We start from the raw sequence: 22712 nt of genomic DNA, 5'->3' as shown, positions 1-22712 counted from the left end.
TAAAGAGCAGATGTGAAAAATTCCAGACAAAGGTTTTTCCTTGGCCTCTATGGAGTTGGCATACAAAGTTATCCACAGATTTGTGCAGTTAGAGGTAAAAACACTTTTCGGCCAGTTATAGCGCCACCTTGAGGCTGAGTTGAAATTGTTCATGTGGCATTTCGTCCTCGGCCTAGTGGGAATGTGGGTGCACAATTTCACGGAAATCACGCGATGTGTTCATGATTTGCAGCATTTTGTTTGAAACTGAGCACTCCTGTGAACTTTGGAAGCCAATCTTAACCAATCAGGATGGAGTGTGAGAAATCTGAAAGACTGGTTTCGTTGAATGGCTGTAGAGAGACTGTGTACCAATTTGCGTGATGTTTGGACAAAATCTGTAGGTGTACTGTGCAAAAACTTGTTTTGCACAAAGCGGCCTCCTGGTGGCGCTATAACAGGCCGTTCTGGAAAGTTTGGGGCAGAGGTTCATCGTTGGCATCCAGGGAGTGTGTGTGCAAAGTTTGGCATCGACCGGGTTAACGGTGGCCGAGATTAGCTGCTCACGGACGGACGGACGGACGGACACACGGACGGACACACGGACACACGGACGGACGGAGTGCAAAACATACTCTCCCCACATGCCTTCGGCCTGGTGGAGACAAAAAGGCAGAGTTAGAGATGCTCAAGTTCTTCCATGATTTAGAAATAGTCCCAAATCTCTCCTACAGCAGGGGGAACAAGGTGGAGTATGGCTTTCTGAGTGGGAATGTGGACTTTTTGGCTGAAATCAAGACAGCCCAGAGTAAGGCAACAAAAGGTACTTCTGCTCGTTCACGTGAGAGACTTGTCATTGAGTGCAAAGGCACTGTCCCCAACAGTTACCGTGCTAAAATTGTCCAAGATCATCGGTACGTTTTCCAGGTGCAGGCGTACAAGTACATTGTGAACAATGTCAGCAAGGAGGGACATGATCTGGTTTATCCTCAGATGGACAAGGCAGTGATGGTGGTGAGACAATACCACGAGGGAGGAGATCCACCCAGGGACTTCCACTGGAACTACATCCAGATTGATGCCACGGTTCAGGAAGACATCGAGGAGTTGAGGATGCTCTGCCAGAATGAAGTGCTGGCTCGATACATGGCTCTCCTCAGTCTTATCTTTCGAAAGAAAAGAGAATAGCGTCTGTCAAGTTGCATGTCATTGTTTATGCTAGGGTTATTATAGTTAACTAAAGTATGAAAACTATCAAATTAAAAGGGATTCAACAACATGGTGAAAGAACGAAAACTAAATCAAAACTAAAATGAACAATGCAATACTAAAACAAAAAGCCAATTGCATGTAAAACCATTTGTTTTAGTTTTTCTACCATCATATCTGATGCACTCTCTGATCCTACCCTTTTCAGATTCTATATCAAGGCTTTCCTCATTAATAACTGAAGATCTAAAACTAAGATTAATTAAAAACAAAAATTCAATTCCTAAAGATAAAATTGCTTATGAGGTCATAAAACTAAACTAACACCAACTGAAAAACTAAAAACATTTCAAAATATTCTATTAGGTTAATCTCCTTGCATTCAATAATAACTCTGTGTATACTTTACTGATTGTAATCTAAAAAATGTAAAAACATGTAATTTAAAATCCAGTTCTGTAGATAAATTATGAATCAGAACCCACCCCAGATTGAAAGTGATCGTAACACATCGGCTGATATCAAGGTTGTCAAAAAAAGTAGAATAAAGGCTGATCATCTTCCAGGTTCTATTTAGAACATACAAAAACCGGAACGGTTTGTCTTTGTAGGGCAGAGTATCATGTCACGTTGACGTTTATGGTCCCTGGAGCCCAGTAGTGTTATATAGCAGGAACGGAACAGGAAGAGTTGTTTGATCCTTGTATCTAAGGTTTCACCGCACTGTGTTTCGTGCTCTGCTTAGTACGGTATATTGTATATTGGGAATTTCGCCTGCAGGATCAATAAAGTTATCAATCTATGGCTCCTTCAAAAATATTTTTTTTAACCAGTAAATAAGCTATAGGCTACTGTATATAGCGACAATAATTTCATTCAATTTTTTTTAATGCAAAAGCCAGAAAACAATCTCTTTGACTTTATCTTGAAACAACAAATGGCAAAAACAAACAAGAAAAATCATAACAGAAATCCATCTCACACAGGCAGGCTGTCAGGTCAAACACACCTATAGAGAGCTGCTTTCTTACTCCATTTTACATTGTAAAAACCAGCAGCAAGATCTGGGTGTAACAAGTGCAGTTTGTCATATTATTTGAACTGACCATAAGAAATGCCAACATTTAAAATATATACCACAAATAAGCAAATAAAGAGCCAGTAAACAAACCAAAAATTAATTTTGTAATATAATCTTAGTAAGGTTACAGATTTTACTGTCCTAAAAGCTTACTTATTCCTAAGAAATCACAGCATTAATAATAACGTATAACTTAACATTGAGGTCAGCATCAAAGCATATTCTTACCATGTGGTTTAGGGCTGCACAATTTATCTTTATAAATTACTTTAGTTTCCTCAATGCATTTTGGCAACATGTCAATTAATTTAGAATGCCCACTGTAATTTAACCATCAATGTTTATATAATGCACAAAGAGTGTACTAAAAACCTTTGTGCTCAAATGAATTCATATGCACTTGTGAAAATGTATTGTGATCAAATATAACCAGGATTAACATTAATTCAATTGATCACCAGATTCACACATTAGCCAAGATGGAGTTTCCCCCAAGTATGACCTAATAGCAAAATGGCCACCTTTATTGTAAATCTGGCCAATCGTGCAGCCCAACCAAGGCAAGGGTCAATTTAAGAGGCATATGGAAAACAAACTACTTCCCACAACTCTCTACAATCCTCAACAAGTAGCAGATAAGATTGTCACCTACTTTTGGTCAGAGCTCAGTCCAAATCGTACCCTATCCTACGCTAAGCATGGTGTGCGTGTGTGCGCGCACGCACACCTAGCAGTGCACCCGTTATCTGGGTCAGTAATATATCAGTGTTAAGGACAGATACAGATCAGGGTTTTACCCATGTTTTTTATTATAATAGCCCGATTTATAAAAAGAAAAAAAGAAAAAAGAAACAGCACATGTACAAGCTCAACGCATTGCACCGCAACACATTGTGAGCTTGGAGATCTGCCATTTCCGTGGCACGACACCCACGCGCAACTAAGTATAACTCTTTTACGGATAGATAGTTATGAGTGTCTGTGATTTGGTAACGTTTGTGTATTCCGTTTACTAAAATACAACTACATACAAGACACGGAGTATATACGTACGCAGCATTCATTGAGATCACCTGAACAGATGCACAGACTATGTATGAACGTGTCACTGTGCATTAAGCATACATCACATGAGTGACATAAAAGAGAGGAAAACGACTACCGGTAACTACTTCAACTTCTTAAGACACATTGTCCTGCTAGGTAGTGGACATGTTTGAACCCCAACCCTTCTTGAAAATGTTGTATGCATGTACGTTTCTGATAAAGGTAATTAACCAACTATGGTTAAAATAATTATGTTATGGTATGCCACTATTGTAGTAAGGCTGAAATTACAGTCACAATAAAAGTACAACCTTTACAAAATGACCTCATATCAATGCACTGATCTCTGCATTAAGCCAAGTATTGTAGACTCAGAGTGAAGCACGATAAACAAAATTCAATGGCTTTTCATGACATAGTACTTTAGAAGTATTATTGTTCACTTACAGTACTTTTCTACAGGCCAATACATATAAATATGGCCACTGTAAAAGGTTGAGTGTTGCACATTGCACATTGCAATTGCTTAGTTAATGCACACTTTCGTTAAATTAAGTCAAACTGGAATGACATCCGTATTACACAATATGATTCAACGGAAGTACCGGTGTTTCAAAATGTCTACTGTAAGTGTACTGTACTGTAAGGTGGTGTCCATCACTACGTCTCTCTTTTGTGCCAGAAATGTCACTTGTGTGTGTGTTCACTTTGTAATTTAGGACGAATCCATCGCCATGGAATTATATCACTGAATTACGGTTTAAGTGATGGACGGGTGGAGGGAGGTGGGGTCAGAGAATTCATCAACATGTCCTGGGCAGTAACAATTCAGCACAGAAGTTGCCTTTAGGCACCGGTCTAGGCCATGCATGTGTCGACAGGTCCAGACCTAAACCAGTAGGGAAGAACTGACCGTAGGCCGGTGTCTAGTGGCAACTTCATCGAATCTGGGACTTGGGCTGAAAACAGCGTCACACAGTGCAAAACTCTCTCTCTCTCTCCCCCACTTCTGGAGGGAGGGGGGGGGGGGCACCCAGATCACATGGGTAGTAGGTGGTCATCCCTCTCCTCTGGCCCCTCGTCCAGGGGCTCTGTAGGTGCACTCCTGTAGGCCGGTGCTTCCTCTCGACTCCGCGACCGGCACACAAAGTCACACCCATCCTGTGCGACAACCAGGGAGGACAATGTTACTTTAGGAATGAAAAGTCGAATGGATTAGTCTGTTACACTACAAATACTGTATTTTGTCAGACTTTTGGTAGAGTTGGGTGGATTTCTGGTTTACCCGGTCAGTGCATGAGGTTAAACCGGTTTGATTTTATGTGAACCAGCTGAACCGGTGTAAGTTATTATGAGAAGTGCTGGCAAATTAAGAGCTGAGGGAAATTCTACAAATGGTTTCTAAATCAGTAGTTATCAAACTTTATCTTTCAAGATTTTTCTGAAGATGCTGCAAGCTTGTAGATCTTCTATTTTTGAATAGCCAACACTAAAACCTAAAATGACACGGATGCTTTCCCCAGATTGAGTGGGTTAAAAATATCCTACAACAGCAACATGTTTGACAGCATCATATTTATATACGGTGCTAAATCCATCCAAGTGGAGCCATGCACTTGGGAATCTACATCCCGAGGTGTAGATTGTAAAAGCTGGTGTACGTAGCAGTTTATCACGGATCATGTACTTTTTCTCTTTTTACTATTAAAAGCTCTCTCTCTCTCTGTGCACTGCTGGCCTAGCGGTTAAGGCACATACCACATATAGGCCATCAAATATCAACGCGATTTACACCCAAAAGAATCAGGCAGGGAGGCGAGCGGGGGTCGGGGGAAACTCTTTCTATAAAGACTTTCCGTCATATTATACAACTATGCTTTCTATACGTTGTTTGGTGGTATTCCGGTTATTCATGTCGCAGAATCGGGGCGTTTCACGAATATTTTAAGGGTGCGTTATTTAAATGACGCTCGGTTTCACCCGTCACACCAAAACCCACGCTCTAAGTTAAGGCAGAATTTACGCTCCATTGATAAATGAGGGCCATAGGCTCTATGACAGAGAGTTGCATGTTCAATTCCAGAGCCAAAGACCCTTGCTGCGTGTCACTCTTTGTCCCTCATCATGTTTCCTCTCTCTCACTACCGCAATCTAATAATACATTTATCTGCTATTTTCGGCACATGACATGGCGCAAACCTAGGTTTAAATCAGGCTAAAGCCTCACCGCTGACAGGTTGCCGACCTCCGCCCAGAAGGTGTAGTTTGGGAACTGCTCCATCCCTTTGGCTCCGACCACCAACCGCTGGTAGAGGAATCCTCCGATGAGATACACAGCAATGACACAGATTCCGCTGAAAGATACAAATCATGTCGAGTTATCATTTGCATATTATGTTTTAGACATATAGCCAACACTCCCATCCAGAGCCAAGTGCAAAGGTCATTCTAGAAAAATGCAGACAAGAAAAGACAAGGAGTAAAATGTTTAAGGCCTAAATTAGTGTTCTGGAAGAAAGGCATGATGGTGTACACTGTAGACCTCTGTAGTGAACAATCCTGATTCTGGGGAGAACAATCTTTGATAGCTTGATAGTTATATTCCGGACATTAAAACCGTTTGTGTCCGGACCACGACGATATCTACAACAGTTCTCCGTCATGCTGCTTGTTTTTGGCACCGTGCCTTGAAATCAGCAGCAATTTCTGCGATTGCCTTCTGGGGGGTCTATTCAAACAAAAGTGTGTGTAGAGAGGGGCTGCTTGGATATTGTTTTAACTGAGAGACATTACGCACATTATGAGTAGAATTGAACCGGCGCCGAGATGTGACTCCACAGCTGGACATACAGCGCTCGAGTCCACCTCAAACAGGTAGAAACAGTCCTGTTGCCTATCCCTGTCCTCTAGTACGACCTCCAACGGTCCCTGGGGAAAGAGAGAGAGAGAGCAAGAGAGAGAACGAGAGATGGACAGAAAGGTTTCAGAGACATAAAAGGATGGTAGGAGGAGGGGTGGGGGTACAAAGAGGACAAATTAGCGCTAGTGAGAGAGGGAATGGAGTGGAGAGGAATAGGATACTAACAAACTTGATTTTGTTTTAAGATAAACACAAAATGGAAAGCATCAATGGAGATGGGTATGGAGAGGTGGGGTGAGGGAGAAATGACATGCAAGTAACATCCAGTCATAGCGTTTAAAGAGGATAGTTTCAAGAAAAAGAAGCGAGAGAAGCTCAATGTGTCTTCCTCATCACACACATAAATCTTAGTGGGTCAAACCTGCCAAATGTCTTACCGGGTTTGCATTCCTGTCGCAAGAGATCATAATAATGGCTTTCCTCAGCTCTTTGTTACAGTGTTCACCGTATTTCTCACCGTTTTTGTAGATCAGCATCACCCAGTCACCTGCAGGGGGCAGCAGAGTGTCAGAGATAATGGCCAAAAGGAGGAACAAGCTGAATTCGGTTTGAAAATGAAACGGCTGCTCCACTCTGGAGGTTTTCTCCTGAGAAAGGGATGGAATGCAATGGCATGCCTTGAGCTTACTGTACTCTGTGTTATTCAGCGGATGGAAAAACAACTTTGAAGCTGTTTCAAGATAGTTTAACTGCTCAATGAACTGAACCAGATGTAGATATTTTAGGGCTCTATAAGATGTTTTACATTTAAAAGGCCAGTCCACTCCACAGTCCACACCAATGCAACTAGTCGCAACAAAACCGTTTTAAGGCCAGTCCACACCACTGTAACTCCTTGCAACATGCACCTACTACTTGGAGGCATTATCCCCAATGGCAGTTGCATCGGTGTGGACTGGCTTTAAAACAGTTTTGTTGCAAGGAGTTGCGACTAGTTGCATTGGTGCGGTCTGGCCTAGTCAGACCACAAGGAGGTTGTTGCAAGGAGTTGCACCTGGACTGCCCTTGAGGTCAGAGAACGTTATAAAACATAAAGGAACTTCAAATGACAATGCCGTAAATCAGAATTTGATCATTTGGCAAAAGGTAAATACTTACTTCCGCCAATGGCCTGTGTTGAGTTATACAAGCCAACTATGGTTGTCTTCCCCTTTGCTTTGTTGTCCACCTGAATAACCCCAGCTCCCTGGACGCCGCCTGCATCACCACATATCTGCAGTGTGTAGGTGTAGCTCTCTTTGGAAGCATCCGTCTTTTCTACGGTGAAGCTGTCAACAAGAAAACCAGGGCTGTTTAATAGGTTAAAAATCCATATCGCCAGGCTGGCATAGCCGCCTGTGCACCTAGGCCGAAAATCCAGCCTGACTGTGTGTCGCAGGTTCGACTGCCGATCCCGGCGACTTTTGCTACATGTCACCCCCCCTCCATCTCTCTCTCTCTCTCGTTTCATGTCAACCTACTGTAAATCTATCAATAAAAGGCATAATTTGCTATTCGTTGTGTGAAGTAATAGAAGTATATAGTAAGTAAGTACATTTTATTTATAAAGCACCTTTCTTAACAAAGTTACAAAGTGCTGTACAATGAACACAATAAAAGCAATCAAAAATTAAAACAGGACAGTACAACAAGCAAATAAGAACACAATCAAGTAAAATCAGGAAAATGTTTTTGAAATAAAAACGTTTTCAACAAACTCTTAAAAATATTTACAGACTCAGCGTTTTTTAAAGTGCAAGGCAGGGCGTTCCATAGGGTAGGTGCAATTACTGCAAAGGCACGGTCACCCATTGTCTTTCGTTTTGTCCCCGGAACCATGAGTAGGCCTTTGCCAGAGGATCGCAGGGATCTCACATTTACCTTGGGGGGCAGAAGATCACAGATGTATGGTGGGGCCAGTCCATGTATGGCTTTAAAGGTAGTTAAAAGGATTTTAAAATCAATTCTAGCCTTGATGGGCAGCCAGTGGAGTGTGGCTAAGACCGGGGTGATGTGTGCTCGACGGTTGGTGTTGGTGAGAATTCTGGCTGCTGTGTTCTGTACAAGTTGAAGTTTGGATAATGAGGAGCTGGATAGAGTGGTATAAAGTCCGTTACAATAGTCAAGGCGGGATGAAACAAATGCGTGCATGATTTTTTCTAGATCAGTGGGAGTGAGAATAGATTTTATTTTAGAGATGTTGCGTAAGTGATAGAAGCATGCCTGGGTGATATAGGGGCTTAAAGGAGAATTCCATACTAGAAGGCTTTCTTACCTTTATTTGTAGTCGTTACGTTCCCACCAAAGAGGTCAGGTGTTATTTTGTGCAAAACCGCATTATTGGCTATTTCCCCTACTGTAAGCCCTCAATGAATTGCATTGAATTGAATGGGGCTATGGGGTGTTGTGCTAATTCGCTTATTTCCATTGCTCAAAAATCATTTTTCTTTTGTATATATCCTCTCACAAAATAACACCTGGGCCTCTACAAATAAACATAAGAAAGCCTTCTAGTATGGAATTCTCCTTTAAGTGGTTAAGTTCCTGGATATCAAACAGGCCAGAACAGCGAATCAGGTTCTTACTTCCGATTGGTAAGTGGCTCCAGCCGACTGAGGACTTTGCGTTCTGACGGAGTTTCAACAGACAGTTTGCAGTTGCTGGTGACGTCGGTGGCATGTCCTCCACAGCTCAACAGCACCACGTGAACTGCCAGGATCAGTAGCAGTGAAGCCATTCTGCTGGGTCTGTATGATACCTGCTAAAGAATGTTAGTAAAATGAGGAACACATAAAAAAAAACATGTGTACACTACAGTAGGAGACTTTCAGTTATTTATAATACAGTACAGTCATCAGACACATTTACAACTATCCCCATTTATTGCATTTTATGTCCATCCATCCATCTTAAACCGCTTATTCGGAGTCGGTCACAGGGACAACAGCAAATTGATTGATTGAAGTAATAATGTATTAACAGTTTGCAGAATTACAGTACATTTCAAGCACAACTCAATACAAAAAACTGTTAGCTGTGAGTGGACGACCCAATAAAGCATTACACTTGTTTACAATTTACAAGAGGGTCCGGTCCGGTGTTCAATTCATCATAACATTTAGAGACATACAAATATACACTTCCATTATCCAAAACACAGAAAATAATCATCATAAAGGAGGTAAAAAGGGAAAGAAAACATATACAGTGAGGAGGGAAAGGGGTGGGTGGGGGATTCAGATTTTACAGGGCCCAGTTTTGAATTGCAGCCATCCGTAGGTGCCCTTTGAGAGAAGTTTTGAAGGAGTGAAGGGATTTGCATGTCTTAATGACCCGTTGGTAGGGCATTCCACATTTTGGTGGCACTGGCGGTGGAGCCAATGAATTTAGTCCCTTGTTTAAGTTGTTTGTGCCAAATCTGGGTTGCACATGGTTTGTTGAGCTCCCTCTGGTGTTGTGGGTGTGGACTTCGTTGACATTAAGGAAGTATTTAGACAAGTATCTTGGTGTATCGAATCTTGTGGACCAGACCCATTGCAAGATGCTGTACTCTGTTGTCAACCCTAAGCCATTCCAGCCTGTCAAAGTGGGCAGGGGTGAGGTGGGTTCGGGGAGTGAGGCCAGGTAGTAGCCTGACCAGTTTGTTTTGGGAAGTCTGGAACCTTGTTTTAAGGGCCTTTGAGGTGCTGTGGTACCAAGAGGTGCATGCATAGTTGAAGAAACCTTGTACGAGGGTAGCCCTGGTTCTTGACTCTCGTATTCATACGTGAGTCAAGGCTTAACTGCACCCTGTTTTTTGCGCTCGCTACATTTACAACTTTTACGTATATATAAACATTCGGAATTCAAATATAAAGTACTCACAATTTGTCCCACGGGTGGGTGTTAGTTGCTGCTCCAGCGATTAGAATTGCTGCATCCCGCGTTGTTTAATAAAAAGCATTTTTATCCGAGCTGTTATTTTGCCATTGGCTTTCAACTACGCGCCCCTATCGGTCGGGAGGAGGGTGGCACTCGGTGTGTTCGATATAGGTACGCTGACCGCCCTGCCAATACAGACTAATAGGCGAGTGCGCTCCCGGTGTGCAACTGTGGATTTCCCAAACGAACCCCGTTTGAAAAAAGTAGCCGGGGCGCTCGGATAAAAATGCTTTTTATTAAACGCGGGATGCAGCAATTCTAATCGCTGGAGCAGCAACTAACTAACACCCGTGGGACAAATTGTGAGTACTTTATATTTGAATTCCGAATGTTTATATATACGTAAAAGTTGTAAATGTAGCGAGCGCAAAAAACAGGGTGCAGTTACGTCATGTTTCAGGGCTAGTACGAGAGCTCCTGTTAGGGTATTCAAGGTGTTTTTGTCGACCAGTGAGGAGATCCTGTATAGGAATCTTGTTCTACGGTTGACTTTTTTTAATACGTTGGTGGCCATTTTATCACCGGAAAAATTTGCCTCCAGGATGGAACCTAGGTAGGTAATTTCATCTTTTCGTGTGATAATATTGTCACCCACTCTAACCAAGAAGCCATCTGCCTTGCTGAGATTACGATTTGATCCAAAGAGAATGGATTCCGTTTTTCCCCAGGTGTAAAGATAGTTTGTTGTCAGCGAGCCAGGTGCAGATTCTAACGAGTTCAGAGCTGAGGGCCTTTTCAACCTGCAGTTTGTTCCTGTCCGAGACCAGCAGTGCTGAGTCATCTGCGAACAGGAACAAGTTGCAGTCACATGCTGATGTCATATCGTTTACATATATTAGGAACAGTAAAGTCCCTAGTATGGTCCTTGTGGAACACCACAGCTCACTGGGAGGGGGACAGTGTTCCGGTCACCTCCACCATCTGCTCTCTCCCCTCCAGGTAGGATTGCATCCAGCTCACTGATGTGCTATCAAAACAAATTGCTTTTAGCTTGTTAACGAGATAGCTCCAGACTTTATTTATAGGTGAGGTGATGGTTAACCACTTCAACCCTGGTGTCCTGATTTTGGGCATGACAGTATAGGCGAAAATCAAAAAATGTCCAAATTCGAAACAATTAATAAAATCTCAAATATAGTGAAAAGGTGTAACCACTTAGTTTTGTTAAGTTCACTTTTGATGCAAATGCAGATGCAAATTCTTGAAAACTGTGTGCTGTAATGATGGCTGACTGGATAGTTGTAATTATAGTTCGTAGCAGTGCCAATGCCAAATTTGTATTGTGGACACGGAGACAAGACCAACATTTCAGACAGAAAAGCTGCCTTCGGGGTAGAAAGCAGTTTATTACAAGTGTTTATTGTTGACTGGCACCTCACAAGGACCAGTGTGCTGTGCACCTTTTGATAACCGTGTTTGACTGGATACACATAATCATGTCTCCTCTCTCTGCCCTCAGTTTCCGGTCTCTTCCATCTTATCTCCTCTAATACAAATATAACCTAACCATCTTTTCAGACTGTATAATAACTTTTTTCTAAGGCGGAAAGAGAATCACATTTGCATATACGAAAGTAAAAGTCACTGTCAGACTAAAAATCGATAAAATACATCTATGATAGTCTTCATCCAAGTGTGTGTGTGTGTGTGTGTGTGTGTGTGTGTGTGTGTGTGTGTGTGTGTGTGTGTGTGTGTGTGTGTGCAAAGGGAAAACAATCATTAAAAACGTATTGATTTTAGGTAATGATAAAAATAAATGTATAATGGCTCAATGAAAATAAGTCATGCACACAATCGAGACTAAAGCAGGAAGTTGGAAGTAGCATCATGCAAAACCACAAGCTGTATTCGGTGTGCCACAGAGAAGAAGATCTCCACTACAGTATATCCAAAACGCCTCACACAATGAAAATATGCAAACAATTAGACGATAGACTATAAGATAATAAATATTATTATGCGCGAAAAGAACTACAAGCTCCGCTTATACGATCGAGGTACAGTGGTGTCGCGCGGTTAAAAAAAGATCTACAAGCTCACAAGTGGTAGCAGCGGGAAGACTAGTGAGCTTGCGAATCTACTATTTTAGAAAAATAAATCATCATATGAACTTTTTTTAATGTTTGAAAGGTTGGAAAGAGGTTAAAACAATGTTAAAGTATAAATTAAAAGGCTTTTTATAGGTCGAAAGTTTGAATAACGTCACATTGGCCCTACCTTCAAGAGTCCAGACACAAGAAGGGATGTTATTTAGATAACAGAACAGCATTCAGGACGAAGTTCGATGATGATAATGATGGACCACCTGACAACTGTTAGCTTATCTTGTCTGCTGACTTTAGCTGTAGTCCAGTGAGAGTGAGAGCAATGCTAGCGACAACGAACAGGGCCAGTGCGACTCCTACCGTAATAATGTACATACAACAGTGCAGCGATTTCTGGTGAAATATCCAATAAATGTGGGCTGCTGCGCTCAATTATGAAAAAACTGTTATCCTGTTATCCAGTGTGTTAGCAGCTGCAGCTAGGAGGGCAGTTACTCAATGCGGAAGTGAAACTAAACACACACCAACCCACGTGACTGGCGTCCAAACGGATGGATCCTATGGATGTATCCCATAGCCCGGGGGGACGGGCCACAGTTGTTTTAATATGAGCCTGGCTGCCCTTAGCCTACAACACATAATACATATTTCAATTGCCATGCTATTTTGATTAAAAATAATAATTTACTAATTACCAACTCAACATCCAAATGTGTTATTATCTCTAAACAAACAAACGTGACATCTGTTTCTGTCCACAGTAATCTAATATTGTTAAAGTGCTGTGTGTGTAGTACGTGTTTGATCTGTTACCCATGGCAATGACATTGTCAGTGGAATTGCGTTGCCAGGGAACATGCAGCTTGGGTCCACCCGACCCTACTGATGTTCATAAACACGACACGAAAAAATTAAGGCCTTAATTGAACTGTACTTTACTACTTTCCTGTTCTTTTTCCCCCTGCAAACTGTAAATAAAGTATTCAATCAATCAATCAATCAATCAAGTTAATTTGATCAAAATAGGCAAATGTTGCAGATAATTATAATTATTCTTGTTATTATTATGAGATTGTTGTTGTGTTGTTGCGTAATAATAATAATAATAATAATAATAATTATTATTATTATTATTTTATTACAGGACAACCCTACACCAGCCAATCACAGATCAATGGTCCTGTCCTTCCAGGGTATGGGACTACATTTCACATTTAACTTTTCACACATGCTTCACAGCCGTTGTGTCAAAAATGAGGAATGACTGGAGAAGTGGAGTCTGTCTGAAGAAGAGATATACGACCAGAACTTAAGTGTTTTCAGACCGCTTGTCTGCACCGTCTTCTTGAGGTATCATTTGGAAGTGGAACTCATCAGTGCATAATTTGTTCACAGTTTAAACTAAAGCATTCAATTCAGAGAGGGCAGTTGGCCCCTGGACCCTGAGAGACACAGTGATATTTCAAAGTGCTGGAAAATAAAATGAGAAAAGTATTTAATCTTGATATTTCAATTATCTTGAAGTGCAGTGTGTGTGACAAAACTTGTTTTGGATTCGTGGACACAGGTTTTTAGTATAGACTTAAAACATGCAAATTAAAAAACCCAGTAACCCACCCTACCCACACCCACCCTTGAGCCGACTATTACTACTAAGGAGAAAGAGTAGGCAGAGTAACTGAGTAACTTAATAATGGGCGGTTTGGGGCACAACTTAATTAATATGACAAATTGCATTATGTTATTTCATGAAGACCAGTACCCCTGACTACAGTAGGCCTATATGCAATTCCGCTTTAGATTATATATTTTTTTAAACAGTGAATAATGCTGATATCATGGCACATTAAGTTTGAATCCCTACAACTGGATTCATGCACGTCCCTGAAATGTAATTTTTTGTATTTAGTTTTTTTCTTCAAAACTTCAAATCTATTGTGTTTAGTCAGATCAAAAAAGAGATGGCTATGGCTGACCGGAAAGCAACATATTCTGGGGTCATTTTGTATTTAGATGGTTTTACTTATCTGTTATTTATGTAATTGCAGCTTATAACTCTACAATAATATTTTGTTTATAAAGATCTTCATTTATGTGAATACAAAGGATTATCTTCGTGCCCAGCCCAGCCATAACATTAACAGGCAGGCCAAAAGGTGCGTTTCGGGATCAGGACATGTACTGTAACAAAAAGAAGACAATGAATGTACTGGTCTGGAGCAGTTATTTATTCTTCAGCCTCAGACTAACATTTCAATTAGTACATCTTAATCAGAATCAAACAGACAGAACATTATATTTATACTAAGGCTGTTGTTAATCACCTTCCAGTTAATCACCTACAGCTACAGTATGTCTGTGTTATCCACCAATAATGTGCAATGTGGTTGGCACAATGCCACACACCATCACAATAGTGCAGCCATATAGAAAACACATTTATACACTGCAACATAAACATATACTGTACAGTGTACATACATAAAACATGGCAATGTTGCAACTCAAAACTTTAGACAAGAGGGCGTGTATTGTGGATCCTGTATGCTTCCATGCATAGTATTTTATCACATCCTCAAGGGAACAAAAATATATATCTGAAGATGAGAGATTATGAAGCTCTTAGATAGATAGATCTTTATTTGTCATTGCAACATGTACAACGAAATTAAAAGTGCCAACCAATCAGTGCATCATATCACAAAACAACATACAAGCTAAAACAAAACACACATGACTTCTTGTTATTGCACAACCCCTGCAGCACTAATGCACAAACATGTCATTTTAGCTGTTATCGCACAACAAACCCTTATTGCACTTAAGATAGCAGAAAAAACTAACATGTGTCGCAACAACAGATCATTTTTTAGCAGCATTGAGTGCAACTACCGCTGTGGGATAGAAGCTGTTACTGAATCTGTTGGTCCCTGACTTGATCACTCTGTACCGTCTGCCTGATGGCAACAGTTCAAATAGTGAGTGACCGGGGTGGGAAGTGTCTTTCATAATGTTCAGAGTTTTCTTATGACAGCGGTCTCTGTGTAGTTCTTCCAGTGTGGGGAGAGGGCAGACAAAGATCTTCTGTGCTGTATTTATGACCCCCTGGAGCTTTTTCCTCTGCGCCACTGTACAGCTGGTGTACCACACACATATACAGTATGTCAATATGCTCTCTATGGAGCACCGATAGAAGGACACCAGCAGTCTCTGTGTGATGTTGTTCCCCCTGAGCACCCTCAGGGAGTAGAGTCTCTGCTGGGCCTTCTTCAGCCCTCCTCCATGTGGACTCCCAGAAAACGGCAAGAGGACACCCTCTCCACACAGTCCCCATTGATGAACAGTGGTGGAATGACTGTTTTCTTCCTCCTGTAGTCTATGACCAGCTCCTGGGTCTTGGATGTGTTCAAGAGCAGGTTGTTCTCTCTGCACCAGTCCGTCAACTGCACCACCTCATCCCTGTAGGCAGACTCATCTCCCTTGGAGATGAGCCCTACTACTGTGGTGTCATCCGTGAACTTCACCATGGTGTTGCTGCGGTGGGCGGGGGTACATTGGTGTGTGTAGAGGGTGTAGAGCAGCGGGCTCAGCACACAGCCCTATGGGGAGCCGGTACTGAGGCTGAGGGACGTAGATGTATGCTGTCCCACTCTTACCCTCTGACTGCGACCAGACAGGAAGCTCTTAATCCACATGCAGTGGAAATGTGTGGAAAACCCAGTTCCCCCAGTACATCCACCAGTCTGTGGGGGAGGATGTTGTTTTGGACCTGCTGTGCCCAGATGTTTATTGTTGCTATAGTGTTGATATTGTGTGAGTGTTTTTAGTGTTCTTCTGATAATAACATTTACTCAAGTTTTTTCCTATATCACACAGACAGGCTCACCAAGAAGGTGATTAACCAACAGCAACAACAGTCTATAAACACTAAACAGCCTATAAATAAATATAACATTTGTGTTACATACATTTTATCATCTCCATTTGTAGCATTCTTTCGAATAAAAGTCACACGTTTGACCGTAAGGTTTGACTTGCAAGATCGTCAAAAAATAAGATGGTAAAAATAGATATGCTTCATCAACCCCACAATGCTGTCAGTGACTGAGTCACAGCAAGTCAATATTATTTGTAACATCAACAGAGCACCCAGAGGCCGCCACCCCTCGTCTGTGTGTTGTCACCACCAGTGTGTGGCCGGTGATGATCAGGACACAGTGTGGACAGACAGACAGACACATGCCTACTGTTGACTTCTCTTTGTTTTTGTCTCCACACGGCTTTGATTACATTTAATGTTATCTTTTACAGGAAATGCTTGTGCAGCAGCAAGGGTCATGGACCACGGTACAGTTAAGAGTACATTGAGGCCTCACATGGATCACATTGCAATACAGACATTGTGCTTAAAGATTACATTATAGGCTACATATCTGACAAATGTACATACAGTGTGTGTGATTAAGATCCTCTCGAGTGTTTTTGACAAGATAATTTTGCTTTGGCCAAGAAAAAGTCTCAACCACCCATTGTTAATTAACATAGTGTGACAAGATTAGCTTGGGTCAACAATTCACGAGAAGCCTGTTTGCTATCCTATTTGCAAGATTTATTTTGACTACACCCAGTATAGTTTTTAATAAGGCAGCAGTTGACTTAGTTGTGGCTACAGCACAATAGTTTAAAATGTAATTGTAGTATATCATATTTGTATATCATAGTTCCCAAAATTATCAATCATAAAAGCTTTTATTTTTCATTTCATTTAAAAATGAATCAAAACAAAAATCATAGGGTTCCCATTTTAGTCATAGACTCATAATCATGTAAGTATGTGCGTTACAGCCACGTGGCTGTATCTGGTGGACTTGCTCACGCGGAAGAAAATACAGTATTTCTGGTGGACTCTTGCTCAAGTGGAAGAAAATCTTTCCAAATGAGTACAAATGACACACATGGGAATTGTGAGCAATTTAGTCATTGAGTCATTATTGTGCTCATTTTTAGTATGGTCCAGTTATAGCTCATTCCCTTATGGGGACTCTTTACCCTAAACTTAAGGAATGCTGCACTCTAGAATAGGAATTCTCAAAAGCTTAACTCAATGACCCTCTGGGTAAATAGTAAATAGACAACATTATTCCAATGACTAATTGTGCCAGAGACTTAACCAATGGCTTCATACTGGGACCTGAATGTAACGTTTACCATCAATCTACTCTTAAAGTTGCTCTTAAAGCCATTGCACACTATTGGTTATTTTAGTAAAACATATTATTGTGGTGCAATATTGGGGAAAAAAATCATCCTTGATCTGAAAAAACGAATACAGCACTTTCAGTCAGCAAAATGTCATTGCTGACGTGCAAGGTTGCACTGACTGGACATAGAGTGGGTTAGAAATGAATACAAAATATTAGAGATGTGTGACATACTTCACCCCTGGTGTGTAAAAGCATTCAGTCCACAACATAGCATCTCAGAACCTGTTTTTGGAGTCTGACGACGAGTGCGACCCACTAGTCTTATATGTTCTCAGTTGCAGTGATTTAACTAATTTTTGTGTGACATATTTAAAGATGAAACTAACCTCTATATTAATTCTATAGAAATAGTAACAGATAATTATATATATACATTTTCATAATGACCCTACCATAACATCTTTGTATAAATGTAAACATTAACATTTAAATAAATATGGCCTTTAGTCTAAACCCTAGTTTGGGAACCACTAGCCTATGTCTGAGGAATTCGAATGTGTAACCTTTCTCTACCTGCTCTCATTCATCAGGGCCCAGCCAACAGAAAACAGTGAAAACAGCTCCTGTGATTAAATTAACCAGTATTACGTTACCCTGATATGGGGTAAGATCACGTACTGTACACACACGGCACAGTATAGCTTTAGACTCCTCCTCTGCTCTCCATTTTTGTGCAATTGCCTCATACTGTTGTTTTTCCACGTCTTTCCCATATTTATTACTTCTCAGGGGAATGTCTGGGGAGTTTTTATAGGCCCCAGCGAAAGCTCAGTTAGCTCTCCAAAGTGGTGAGTGCACATTTCACATTTATATGTCCATTTGTGTGTGTGTGTGTGTGTGTGTGTGTGTGTGTGTGTGTGTGTGTGTGTGTGTGTGTGTGTGTGTGTGTGTGTGCGAGCGTGCGTGCATGTGTGTGTGTGTGTGTGTGTGTGTGTGTTCTGTATCTCCCCTCCCCCACCACTGTCCATTGTATAATCACAGCTCTTTACCTGGCTGTGTGCTGTGTGTGCAGACACACCCTGCTACACCGTATGGACCAATCACGTCTCAGGGAGGTGTTGCACTTCCAAGGAGGTGTTGCACTTCCTGCCTTTGGTTTGGTGAGAGAAGAATGGTGCAGGAGAGAAAAGAGAGACTTGTCTGTGTTTTTGCTGAGGAGGTCATTTAATGCAAGAAGTGATCACGTTGGCGTTAGGGGTGTGGAAAGGACAGTGATTTGTGGTCCTACTTGGCCGGCCTTTTGACTTGATTTGTGGCAGACAGTTTGCCCTGTTCTGTAAACTGGGTCTGGTAGGCAGGGAAGAAGACAGAGAGAGAAGCAGAGAGGAGGGGGAAGATAAGTGTCAATCTGTTGGAACTTGTTTGGGAATTCGAGGAGAGAAGGAGGGGAGGTGGGTGGGGGGAGCCAGAGAGAGAGAGAGAGAGCTAGACAGAGAAGGGAAAGCAATGAGTGCTAAGGCATAAACATTAGGCTTTTCCAGGGTGACACATTTGAGGTTAAAGGCAAGCTATCGGAACACGAGAGAGACAGAGCACCAGGATTACATGATAAAAGATCAACATTTTATTTTGATTTGTTTTGTTTTTTGTCCACCGCCTAGTAAGACTGAATTCGGTGAAGGAATGCTTGTGAGTTGTGCAATTTCATGCTTCCACCTCTGAGTCCAACAGGAGGGAGGGAGGGGAGGGGGGACTAGACCTCTCCAAGATTCTTCTATTCAGGTGAGTCTCTCAGGTTTACTTGTTTACTTCTTTACTGTTGCATGTATTTCCAAGTCACACTGTTCTAGGCTCTTGTTGTCGACTTTGAACACAGATTGATTTTCTTTTTTTTCTTTTTGTTATTGTGGTTTACATGTAACATGCCATAAGTGTGTGTCATGAGCTCTGGCTCCATGAGTCTATTCTGCATTTGGTATGCTGTTCGACCTAAGAACTATGCGATGCAGTCTTATAGATTGCTGTATTTTAATGTTTTGAATGTTTGCTCTGTCTGTGGACTGTGAACTTCAGCAGGGCACAAGCCTGTACAAAGGGACATGGTGTGTGTTCACGAAAAGCTTTCCAATATTAAAGAAACAGGATGTTTATAATACTACAAAACATCCAACGATATATCCCATATGTGTCCCATACATAGCTATTTTGAAACTGAAATACGTGGACTTTCCAGTTGTAGCAGTCAAGTCAGTTATTTGACAGAGTTCTTTGGAGAAGCAATCAGATAAGCCCACTGCATATGAGAGGGCCAAAAAGGCTAAGCTAAATTAACCCAAACTAAAACCTCTTGGTTAGATTTTCCAGCTTCCTTTCGGCCAGTGATTTATTATTGACCATGCCAGTGATTCCTTATTTCAAGAATAATCTGAGAATTGGTGACTCAGCCAGATCATGTGCTCCTAGTGAGCACGAGTACCAGAGTTCAAATCCGATCCTCGACTTTATCACATTTCTCCTCTCTCCGTTTCCTATCTCTCTACACTGACCTAATTAAAGAATAATAAAAAAATCCTAAAACAAATGACATATTATACATTTGAGACTATTTCTCTATTGACTCTTCTGAATCCCTGTCTATTGACTCTTCTGAATCCCTGTCTTTCAGCTTCTCAAATAATGACGTAATAATGGGTACCAAAAAGCACAGCTGGGCTCTGTTCGACACGCTATCTGCTCACATCTCCAGCGACCGTAGCCACAAGCCTGCTGGACGGAAATCCCGGGATCCCAGCCCTAGACCGGGAGCTGCTGCCCCCACGGAGCGAGAGAGGACCAGAGAGGAGGAATGGAGGGCAAGAGAAATGGAGAGGCTAAAGCAAGACAAGGCAAGAAGCAAAAGGAAAGACATGGACTCTCGGGAGAAGTACCCTGAGAAAGAGGGGACTCCCACACCCAGAGCAAGACATGGGGAGAGAGACCGGAGAGACCGAGAGGGGAGGCAAGAGGCAGAGGCACGGCCCAATGGAAGGCCTGTTTCGCACTTTGAAACAAGGGTCCTCGACAGAGAGGCGGAGTGGGCACGGAACAAAGGGGACACATTTCCCCGAATGAGAAAGGATGATGGCCAGAGGGACAGGAGGAAAGACCAGTTTGGCGAGAAAGACGCAGTCAGAGGTGACAGGAGGCAGATGGAACGGCAACCAAGAACAGCCACCGAGGACTTGGAAAGAGAAAGGGAGATATTGTTGAGGAGAGAGAGGCAGGGAGATCGAGAGAGGCACAAGGAGAGAGACCGGGATAATAGAATAGAAGACAGGACAGTGAGGGGGAAGAGGGACAGACCGAGGGAAACCGATCGCGGCTCCCGGGAAAGGAGGAGAGAGAGAGACCCGGAGGTCAACGACCCATGTAACAGAAAAGAGAAGGACATGGTTAGAGAGAGGGATAGACTGAAACCCAACATTGGAGAGAGGCAGGGCCCTCGTGGGGCCTCGCCACGCAGAAGACCAGAGAGGGACCTCTATTCGGACCACGAGGGCCAAGAAAGGGTAGAGAGGATGGCAGGAAAGAGGGGCACCAGGAGTGAAGGAGACAGCGATGAGGAGATGAGCAAGAAGACTCAGAGGGAGAGGGCGGAGAGCCACGAGCAGAAGACGAGGCACAGCAAGAGCGAGGGAGATGACAAGGGGAGAGTGGCGAGAGACAGAGACGGACAGCGGCACAGGGAGGACGATAGACGGAGAGACACGGGGAGACACGTGACGCAGGAGGAGGGCAGGGATAGGGAAAGGAGAAAAGAGAGGGAGGGTGAGAGACGGCGGGATGGAGAAGGGGCTACGGGCAACGACAGGCAGAGGGAAAGAGAGCCGTATAGATACAGGGAGGCGGAGGAGAGGAGGAGGCACAATAAGAGGACTGAGAGAGAGGCAGATCCTAGGAGGGACGAGGCGGCGGGCAGGGGTAGCCATGGGAGGGACCCGCCACAAGGCCAGAGCAGTGGGGAGTGGAGCAGCGATGTGGAAAGCGACAGGCAGCGGCATAGGGCAAGGGAGGAGGACAGGGAGGAGACCAGTAAAGAGAGCATGGCGGAGAACAAGAGTGCCGGTGCTGGGAGGGGGCTGGGAGGAGGCACAGAGAGAGACCGTGGGGAGCGACAGAGAGATGAGAGACCCGACAGGGAACGAGGGGAAGAGCGGACAAGGCCGAGGAAGATGTGGCTGGAGCCAGGGAAAGGAAAGTACAGTCAAGGCTCCTCTTTAGAGGATGAAGTAGGAGAGGAGAGAACAGAGTCGGGCACAGGGAGCGGAAGGGAGACGCACAGAGAGAAAGGGGAACTAGAGGAAAGGTACTCTGACCCGAGAGCGACCAGAGTTACATACTTAGAGCAGCCAGGGAAGGAGGAGGAGGGTGTGAGCGTAGATGGAGAGGAGGTGAGAGAGGCCTGGGCAGGGGAAGACAGAGGACGGGCTGAAGGAAGGCGACTGGGGGACGAGGGGGGGAGTTGCGACAGTAGCGAGTCCTCAGGTAGCGAAGGATGGAGTGGGACTGATGGGGAGAGGGATAAAATGCCGTTGGGGGAGGACGGTTTTGTCACTGCCTCCAGCGGCGGGGATGAGGAGGACGAGCGCTTGTATAGGGACTCCAGGGAATCCTGGGAAGGTGAGGCTAGCCATAAGGGGCATGGGGCGGAGAGGGACGTCCAGGAAGGATGGAGAGAGGAGAGTGAGGATAGGGTCCAAGAAGAGGGAGACGGTAGAGAAGGGAACAGACAGGTGACAGAGAAAAACCCCACCTTTGTCTTTTGTGTCATCGGGCAAACCCTGCCTCACTCTGATAGGCCCAGTAAGTCACCCGACTTGACGGTGGACACCAGGCAGTCACATTCAGGAAGTACTAGTGTGTGTGGTGACAACATCACGCTCCAACGACACAGTGACTCGCCTCCTATTCCTAGCAGAAGTGACAAATGTCCTGTCATCAACGTCAACGAAGAACGAGAGTCTGAGGCTGAGGGAGAAGGGGACGATACGTCCAGAGGGATCAGGTACACGGCAGAGCCAAATGACTCTGAGGCCGGTGGTGGAGCCAAGGGCAAGGCGGAGCACCCGTATGCTGAGATAGGTCCAATAAGGAAAAACTCTGAGACTGAAAAGCTCCTTGCGGCGTGGAGAGAGAGAGGGACATTGCTTACGGAGCAGAAGGAAAAAGAGAAGGAATGCATGGCAAGCCCCATCGATCCCTACGGCGCGGTTGGCTACCAGGGGATTCTGCACCCATTTCAGCTCCCTCCCATGAAAACGGACACATAGTTGTGCGCGCAGAAGAGG

The 22712-nt window shown here is 43.3% G+C and overlaps 2 protein-coding genes across 3 annotated transcripts; one reads left to right on the top strand and one right to left on the bottom strand.

Annotated features, from left to right (window-relative positions):
• Window positions 1-2063: 2063 nt before the first annotated feature.
• Window positions 2064-12671, bottom strand: m6pr (mannose-6-phosphate receptor (cation dependent)). 2 transcript variants are annotated; one of them, XM_083761862.1, is made up of 7 exons: window positions 12354-12671; window positions 8801-8976; window positions 7335-7504; window positions 6614-6723; window positions 6114-6244; window positions 5544-5670; window positions 2064-4477 (listed from the first exon to the last, which is right to left on the bottom strand). In XM_083761862.1, exons 2-7 carry the CDS (start codon window positions 8950-8952, stop codon window positions 4355-4357), a joined length of 813 nt encoding a protein of 270 aa, XP_083617988.1. In that variant the 5' UTR covers window positions 8953-8976; window positions 12354-12671; the 3' UTR covers window positions 2064-4354. The 2 variants fall into 2 exon arrangements, with proteins under 2 accessions (XP_083617988.1, XP_083617989.1); XM_083761863.1 differs by having other exon boundaries at window positions 8801-8973.
• Window positions 12672-18552: 5881 nt separating this feature from the next.
• LOC310856420 (uncharacterized protein) lies at window positions 18553-22706 on the top strand. The gene is made up of 2 exons (XM_083761843.1): window positions 18553-19167; window positions 20051-22706. Exon 2 carries the CDS (start codon window positions 20073-20075, stop codon window positions 22692-22694), a length of 2622 nt encoding a protein of 873 aa, XP_083617969.1. The 5' UTR covers window positions 18553-19167; window positions 20051-20072; the 3' UTR covers window positions 22695-22706.
• The last annotated feature ends 6 nt before the right edge of the window (window positions 22707-22712 follow it).

Source organism: Protomyctophum parallelum, assembly GCF_964188405.1.
Source record: "Protomyctophum parallelum genome assembly, chromosome: 3".
Lineage (NCBI taxonomy): Eukaryota > Metazoa > Chordata > Actinopteri > Myctophiformes > Myctophidae > Protomyctophum > Protomyctophum parallelum.
The sequence above is the reverse complement of the archived record's forward strand: the minus strand, read 5'-3'. Positions and strand labels throughout refer to the sequence as shown.

Bases quoted from the DNA above. Each gene is read 5' to 3' on its own strand.
- m6pr (XM_083761862.1), bottom strand. From the start codon at position 8,952: ATGGCTTCACTGCTACTGATCCTGGCAGTTCACGTGGTGCTGTTGAGC. The intron at 6,245-6,613 runs GTAAGACATTTG...CTCTTTCCCCAG, and splicing joins GCGACAGGAATGCAAACCCG to GGACCGTTGGAGGTCGTACT. The intron at 4,478-5,543 runs GTGAGGCTTTAG...GTTGTCGCACAG, and splicing joins AGGTCGGCAACCTGTCAGCG to GATGGGTGTGACTTTGTGTG.
- LOC310856420 (XM_083761843.1), top strand. From the start codon at position 20,073: ATGGGTACCAAAAAGCACAGCTGGGCTCTGTTCGACACGCTATCTGCT.